Source organism: Glycine soja, chromosome 20 (assembly GCF_004193775.1).
Source record: "Glycine soja cultivar W05 chromosome 20, ASM419377v2, whole genome shotgun sequence".
In the NCBI taxonomy this organism is placed as follows: Eukaryota; Viridiplantae; Streptophyta; class Magnoliopsida; order Fabales; family Fabaceae; genus Glycine; species Glycine soja.
Window position 1 is genome coordinate 37,155,002 of NC_041021.1, and position 8,194 is coordinate 37,163,195.

The 8,194-nt window shown below is 34.6% G+C and overlaps 2 protein-coding genes across 5 annotated transcripts; one reads left to right on the forward strand and one right to left on the reverse strand.

Annotated features, from left to right (window-relative positions):
* Positions 1–1,441: 1,441 nt before the first annotated feature.
* Positions 1,442–5,931, reverse strand: LOC114402912. 4 transcript variants are annotated; one of them, XR_003664550.1, is made up of 5 exons: positions 5,581–5,931; positions 5,303–5,418; positions 2,964–3,372; positions 1,939–2,056; positions 1,442–1,849 (listed from the first exon to the last, which is right to left on the reverse strand). XR_003664550.1 is itself a non-coding variant. In XM_028365601.1 (4 exons), exons 1-3 carry the CDS (start codon positions 5,686–5,688, stop codon positions 3,009–3,011), a joined length of 588 nt encoding a protein of 195 aa, XP_028221402.1. In that variant the 5' UTR covers positions 5,689–5,931; the 3' UTR covers positions 1,442–1,849; positions 2,964–3,008. The 4 variants fall into 4 exon arrangements, 2 of the variants coding, with proteins under 2 accessions (XP_028221402.1, XP_028221401.1); XR_003664551.1 differs by having other exon boundaries at positions 1,939–2,110; XM_028365601.1 differs by lacking the exon at positions 1,939–2,056.
* Positions 5,932–6,869: 938 nt separating this feature from the next.
* LOC114402911 (RNA pseudouridine synthase 1-like) lies at positions 6,870–8,194 on the forward strand. Its single transcript, XM_028365599.1, has one exon. It carries the CDS (start codon positions 6,968–6,970, stop codon positions 7,928–7,930), a length of 963 nt encoding a protein of 320 aa, XP_028221400.1. The 5' UTR covers positions 6,870–6,967; the 3' UTR covers positions 7,931–8,194.

Here is an 8,194-nt window from a genome sequence, read left to right on the forward strand (position 1 = left end):
TGACCAACACTATGTGAACCTCCTGCGATGAAACAACCTCTTCATGTGACATGTGTTCATCACAACCTTCTGGACAAGGTTAAATCAAAGCATCATGACACTTGTTCATATTATTTCATGTTGCACATAATTTGATCATGTATGCATTTTGTCTCCTACAAAGGTCTACCAAAGCTCTCCAAGATCCAATGCTAACTTCTTGGATTCAAGGCTTATGCATTACACTTTACTTAGAAATGAATGGATGCCATGTTCGAGCAACATAGCACAAAATGAACTTGGAGCAAAGAGTCAACTGCCTAGAGAGACTATTATATCCCCAATATTGAATTCACATAGGACATGCAAGTAATGCAATCCACTCATTATATAGAACAACAAGGATGATGCCCTGGGAGAAAGTAATAGTTTTATATTTTATTCTCTCAAACTTAGTCTTAGGTGTACAATAACTGTATTACTACTCAATCTTAAAGGTTTATAATTTTTTTTAATTTGTTATAATGTGAAAATGCACAATAGGATGTTTTGTTTTACTTTTATTGAAGGAAAATTTAAGGCTTCTTTAAATAATGGCTCATGACTTGTTATATTTATTCTTAGCAGTCAAAACTCAAAACTACCATATGAAGGGTTGGTTAGAACACTATTTCCAAATGAAGGATTCGTTAGAGCACTACTTCACGATATTACCATGAAATAAATAAATAGAAGAAACAAAAATAAAGGGGAAGATTGATCGCTATGTAATGCAACTAGAAAGAGAGAGTGACCAAGAGAAAAAGAGTATACCAGAATGAGAAAAATGTCAAATATAAATAATCACCAAGACAAAAATAATGCCTTCAAAAAAAAAAAACAAGACAAAAATAACTGTATAAATACTAACATTTGTTGGCTACTAAAATTGAATCTAAACTAATTTAAAGTTCTAAAAATAAGTTATATTTTAACTAACTTCATTACATGCCTGTGTAAAGTAATTATTCACGCAATTTAGATATTAATTTCATGCAAAGAACATAATCAGTATAATGTGGATGTTAGAATAATTAAGTATTTCAAAAGTAGTACAAATACCAATATAAAAATATTATATAATTTTTTTTCTTAAGTACACTTGATAAATCAAGATATTAACAATGAATTGCATATGTTGATAGAAAGCGTTCGCCCCTTGTCATTTAGATATTAATATGTTTTCATATAAAATTTTCGTATTGGAGTGTGAATCTTAAATTTTATAACAATAACATGACAACACATCACAATAAAAAAATATAAAATTAATCAATTCAACGGATGCTGGCACCTGTAGTCCAAACATGCCTTGAGCACATTTAAATTCCTCCGTTTTAATAATCTTTACTCTGAGCTAGTTGACTACCGTAAAGTAATTATATTTATTTTATCAATTAAATTACAAACAAAAGAAATAATGGCATCAGGAAAAAGGAGAAGCAACATAAATTAATGCATCTATGTCATATTAAAATACAAAAGTTGGTGAAAGAGTAAAAAAATGATCAACTTGTCACATTTTACGGTAGTGTGTTCATATAAGTTTCCTAACATACCGTCATTTTTTCGTGGAACTCTCAAATGGATACTATATAGATAGATAGATATGAATTGTGAGTTGAATTCATCCACAAAGGTATTTTATATTTGGTAAATCTTTCGTTCTGACTCCATAATGATGAGATCAAGCTAGATGAAAGAACTCTTCCAACTTGTAAGGTTGAAGCTGGAGGCACTCACCTTCATTAAGTTGTAAAGACTCAAGAATGAACAGGTTCTTCGTTGCTAAAGAACCGCTAGGAGTATTCCAAAGTATTTGCATCTGTACCTATAGTTGAACAAAGAAAGCAACTAGTGTGAGGTGTCTGGATATTAAGTTTTCGATGTTAGATAGTATATTGAGCTACTAACACCAACCATTGTGAAATTTTCACGCAAGTATCTTCCCAAAACAACTGCGGAGCTTGTAGTTGTAGACTTCCCGCGCTCCAAAGCAAAAAAGAATGTTTTCTTGATATGCCAATGATTCCACGCTCTATAATTTATATTTACCTTAATCTCATAAATTCTTGAAAGATTTCAATTGTAACTGAAACCATGTATGTAACTCAAGGATAGTGTTCTGATTTATATTAGAACTTAACATATATTTCTCAATTGGAAAACTTTTTCTTTAACTTGCATCAATTACAAAAAACACTCTTCTCATGTAACACATTTTAATTATCTAAATTTTAAAAACAAACAGCATATCACAAACTTAAGTTTAAAAAACTTCCTTTATTATGTATTTGATTTCCACCTGTCCACTATCTACTTAACCAAAGCATGCAACATTGTACCAAAGAAAAAAGGCATGCAGCAAAATAAAGATCATAATCATTAACAAAGGACAATGTAATAACAAATGAAAACACTAACGTAATAATCAATATGTACATAGTCACAACAATGCGGTTAATAAAGGACGAATATTCATAATAACGCAGTCTGAGTCTCAATTCAACTTCAGTAAAAAAAAAATAGTCTCAATTTTACTTATGAAAACAGTCAAAAGTTACTTTAAAAAATGTATAACACGCAGGTTTTACAATTTTGAAGTGTTTTTTAAGCTGGACTGGAAATAGTTTCACCCTGAGCAATTTAATTGCTTCAGGGAAAGTGAATTATGTTGTAAAATTAAATGCCAGCAAAAGGGCTTCAATCTATATGGCATATACCATGATTTGCAAATTGTAATTCCCATATCTCCTCTATCAACCTTCACAAGTTTAAAGATAAAAAATCAGTTAATCAACAACAGACTTTAGTAAAGTTTCATAAATTAATCATCAATTGTATATAGCATACACGATAACTATTGCATACTACACAAAACTTCAGTGCCAAGATTCATCGAAACTGCAGTGAAGTTCTACAAAATGTCAATATAATATATTTACCAGATGTGATCACTTCTGTTACAAAAGGCTTGTCAAACTTGCAAGTCAAGTCTTTGAAATTGATAGAGGCGATTTGCCAGAACCTTCCAATACTACTGCAGGATCAGAGGACCAGGTTGCAGTTTCATCTGCTCCATCCAAATTTATTTCACTGAAGCTTCTTTTCTTAGATGGAGTATTTGAATTCCTGTTTTCGTTTTCCTTCTGCTTTCCTTTTCCTTTTTCTTTTCTGTTGTCAGTCTCCTTATCAGGTTGTGGTTGTCCATTCGGAAGTGGAAATAATGGAGGCTCCTGGCCACTCAATCTACAAAACACTCGCTCAACCATTTCACTTATCTCCTTACCCAGGCCATTATTGTCTAAAATTAAATCCCAAATTGATTTTGAGGCTTTTTCAAGTACAGAAGCTCTGCATGAAATAAACATAGATGTAAGAAAAAGGAAGACAACCAGTGAACCAAAGATGTATATCAATATGTTTGAACAAAAAGATATATACAGTGGCAATCATGAAGATATAATCCAATTGGGAATAATGCCTTCTGTCAAAGTAACAATTCTTCCAAGACCTACATATAGCATCTGGAAGAAAACACAAGGAAATAGACATTCAGGAGACAAAAGGGTAAAATAGAAGAACTTTATGCAGTGTGCTTCTATTTATTCTAAGCTATGCCAGAAGGAGAGAGTAAGAAACTTTTTAGTCATTGTATTTGTACAACCACGTAGCTGTGCATTGATTGACCAGGAGGTCAGCTTAAGAGTATTTTAAGTTTTAACATATCCAATTCCAAACACATAGCTTCTACTTTTCAAACATGTAAAACAATTGTGGGGCAGGGCAAAAAAGGTTAATGGCAGAGTAAGCCCCTGTGCCAATCCTCTGAAGATATAGAAACTATCACTTTTGTTCAGTCCTCTAAAGAATTTCAACATTAATTTAGACCCTCAACCATATAAAGGAATATCAATTATGTCCTTAAAGAAAATTGACATCAAATTAGTTACTCAATGCACAGTCTATACAGATGATAGAACAATGATTTTGATGGAGATCCATTGTTCCTAAATAGCAGGAGGGGTTCAAACTTAAAAGGCCATCTTTTGGTTGGGTTTCAGATCTCATTGGTACACATATCATTTTACCCCAAATTTCTGAGTGCTACAGTAAAATCCTAAACTCTGTTATCCTACATCAATTTGGAGATCACTGCTCAGAACCAAATTTGAGCCACATCTCTCATGGCATTGGAAGCAATGTTGGCGCAACTTATGCAAGAGGTAAGAAGCCAGCATAGAGATCAGGTTGGATCTTATGCAGAGATTCCAAAAGGTGACTACATATCTACAATCCTTTGGACTTTCTGGAAGGTGACCTGAAGGATGAAAAGATTATAGATTTGAATTTGGAAGTTTGGAACACTACTCCAATCTGTGATTTTTAAGCTGTATAGACAACCTAAAACCACTGAGGAAAAAAACTTAAGTTTTCAAGTTGATCCAGCATTACTTCTCAAAACACATAATCAAGACAATCCTTAAATGGCCAGTCAATAAATTGATATAACTTTTTCAGATTAATTAAGGGAAGCTTTTTCAGGTTTTAACAGTTTATTAAATAAAATTAAGAATTGATATTGATAACCAACTAAATGAATGAGCTAGCCACCTGTTGAGTTAGGAGAAATAACATTAGACTGTGTATACCCTCCATGAACCTATACTTTGAAAGGTTAAGTAACACATACCATTAGCAGTACTCATAGCACGTACCAGAGAGTATTGTGAACCTGGTAACTATGTTCTTTTAATTTGGCAGGAGAGATTTCAAGGTCAACCCAAGAACTTGGGAGCGGTTTACCTTTTCAAGTGAAAGGGGTGGAGGGGACTTTTGCAAGACAGAGGGGTTTATAAAATAATAATATGTGGCATTAGTGTTGTTCATGCTAGTGCAGCAATGTTACCGTGACATCTTCAATTAATCTATTATCTATGTCTTTTTGTTTCATGTGGATCATGACAGCACTTATCCTAAGTACACACAGATTTGATTTATGTTCAATACTAAGCAGGGTTCAATGGCTACAAGCCTGTAGCAACATACAGATTATAGAACATTTAGGTCAGTAGCTCAAAGAAGAGATTCTAGTCAACACAAAAGCTTTCTTCTACTTTAAGCAGAGAATTAAACGGCCTGTCGAAACTTGTCAGTGCTAAACAGAATACTAGTATGATACTAGCCCGACAGCTACTGAAAAAAAAAATGAAACTTGTGAAGTTAAGTTCCCTTTGAATCAGTATTTGTTCTGCATAGAAAAGTACGCAACCGGATCACTCACTCGAGCTCTTGCCGAAGCGCATCAAAGAGCTCTCTTTTGGTCTGTTTCTCAGCCCCAGGGGTGTTCAGAACCTTACTCTGCTCAGCCATCTTTATGGTAGTACTCTTCAATTCCTCCTGCAAAAAAAAAAAATTCAAAACACCACAAACCGATCAGCCTAAAGGTCAAAGCAAATTGAAGAAAATTAAATATAAAAAGATGCTATTAGAAACTTAGAAAATGAATTATATGAAACTCAATTAACAAAGAAATTGAAGAGAAGGGATGGAAGAAACTACATTGGCTTTGAGCTGGTTGATGATCTTCAATCTGAGGGCATCAATTGTGCCGTCGTTCATTAGCGACTCCAATACATCTTCGGGAGTGATTATCGAGGATGAAGCCATAAGCAATTGTCCACGTCGAACCGTAACCGAATCGAAAACGCAGAAGAATTTTGATCTTCGGTTGAATCGTTGGGCACGGCCAAATGTCGGATTTTAAAACGCGGTGATAGTGAGTGGTCAAAATTTGAGGAAACGAGAACGAACCAGAACTCTGAAAACCCTAATGCGAAGAAGAAGACGGTAGCAGAAACCTGTCACTAATCTATGTAGTACTGTTTTTTTTTTGTTGTTATTTTTTTGAAAGATCTATATGCTACTTCTCAAATCTCAAATATAAGGATATAGAATTATTTTATGCTAATTAAAAAAATTAGTTATAACATTTACACTATGTTTATTTAAAAGATAACTTTTTTTTAATTTGATATCATTGGAAATAAAATTTCAATAAATAATATTAATAAGTGAGTCAAAATTAATTTGGATTTGTTTATATTTGAGATAAAGATATAAAATATATTTTTTTATAGTTGAGATAGAAGAAAGTAGTATTTTATATTCCTATTTTTTTTTTTACATTCTCAATTGATTTGGTAATGAATAAATTAACGAAAAATTTATTTATTATTATTCAATCATCTCACTAGAAAGATGATTTATATGATTTCCATGATTTATATGATTTATATGATTTGGTAATGAATTGATATTGATTAAGAATTGTGTTTTTAAACCTTCCAATAAAAGATTTATATAAAATTTAAAAATTTATAAATGAACATCTTAAACTTAAATGAGCCTCATATTTTAAGATCATGATTCACATGAGTGTCAAATTTAATCTCGTGACCCATGAGCCTAAATCTATATATCAAAGTGTAAATTTTGGGAATCCCGTTATCAAATTTTTATATCATCAAAGTCTTAATTATAATTTTTTTTATAAAAATAATTAAGGATGATCAAATATACTAGTTAATTTAACCTATAAAAAATGTGTGAATCATATTGGATCGATCTTAAGTTATTCATTATGTATAATTAACTATTCTAATCTCACTTAAAAAAATCAATCATGTTACCGTCATCCATCCGATCACCTTGAAAGAATGAAAGAGAATTGAGAAGAAATTTTGAATTAAAATTATATATATATAAAGATGTAGGATGCATGCTGTTTTTAGAAGGAAAAAAATTCTATTTAACCATACAACCCCTTTAATTGAGACCAGAACTTATAAGGAAAAAAAAATAGATTCATGAATAAAATAAAATATACAGCATGCCGTAAGTATTTTGGGGAAAAAATAATATACTTTTAATATCGAATCAATAAAACATGTTCCCTGTGAACCCCAAACCCTTCTCCGCCGTAGCCGTAGCCATGTCAGGGTCACACTCACAGCAAGCCCAACCAAAATCCCCAATCCCCACAGAGAATTACCCAGTCCCACTGTCCCCTCCTCTCCCCCCAATCTCGAAACAACTGGAGCTGAGCAGGGCCATGAGCGCCGCTTCAAACTCCAGCCTCTTCTCCCTCTCCCCCGCCGATATCCTCTACCACGACGACCACCTCATCGCAGTCAACAAGCACCCCGGAATCTACTGCGAGACCCTCCTCTCCTCCCTCGCCTCCCAATCCCACCAGCTCCACCTCGCTAATCGACTCGACCGCGACACCACCGGCGTATTGCTCCTAACAAAGTCCCACAAGGTCGCCGCCAAGCTCGTCAAGGCCTTCACCGATCACAAGGTTAAGAAAACTTACATTGCCCTCTGCACTGGTCCTCCTCCAAATTGGGAACGGGTCACCCTCAGATCCGGTCACGGTAGGTCCAAGTTCGGCGCCTGGCGAGTCTACGCTGCCTCCGACGTCGGGCGTGCGCTACCGGGCGGCTCGGTTGTCCGCTCCATGGAGACTTCCTTCGAGTTGTTATCGGTAAACAGAAAAGGGAACTTCAGGGAAGTCTCTGATTCAGAATTCGGGAACGTTGAGGGTGAAAATGTCTTAGTGGTTGAAGAAAAGGCGGTGAAAGAGGATGGTAACAACGAGAGCGAGATAGTGGTGAGAGCGTATCCTCGGAGTGGAAGAACGCATCAGATTCGGTTGCACTGTCAATACCTAGGGATTTCTATAGTGGGAGATGTGAAATATGAGGGTGTGTACGAGTGGAAAGGCACCACTCATCATGCACATCACCTTCACGCAGAAACCTTGTCATTTGAACATCCTGTTACTGGTCTTCACGTTAAGCTACGTGCTCCTCTACCACCATGGGCAACTCACGCGTTTCAGCCTTGAGACTATACATGATGTTTGTATTTAATTCAATCATTTCTGTCAAATACTAACACAATCTACAGTTGCTGTATTCAGTTTTGGGAGCTCTGCCTCTGTTTTCTATTTATCTTTGATCTTATCGTGCATAGTACCAGGGTTATTGGCCATAAATCTTTTTGTAATGCTTATATGTTTACTAATGGGGATTTCTAGGTCCTTCAGGAACAGGCTGTTATTTGATGGGTGAAATTGAGTTGAACGAATGGAATGATATTCATTTTATTA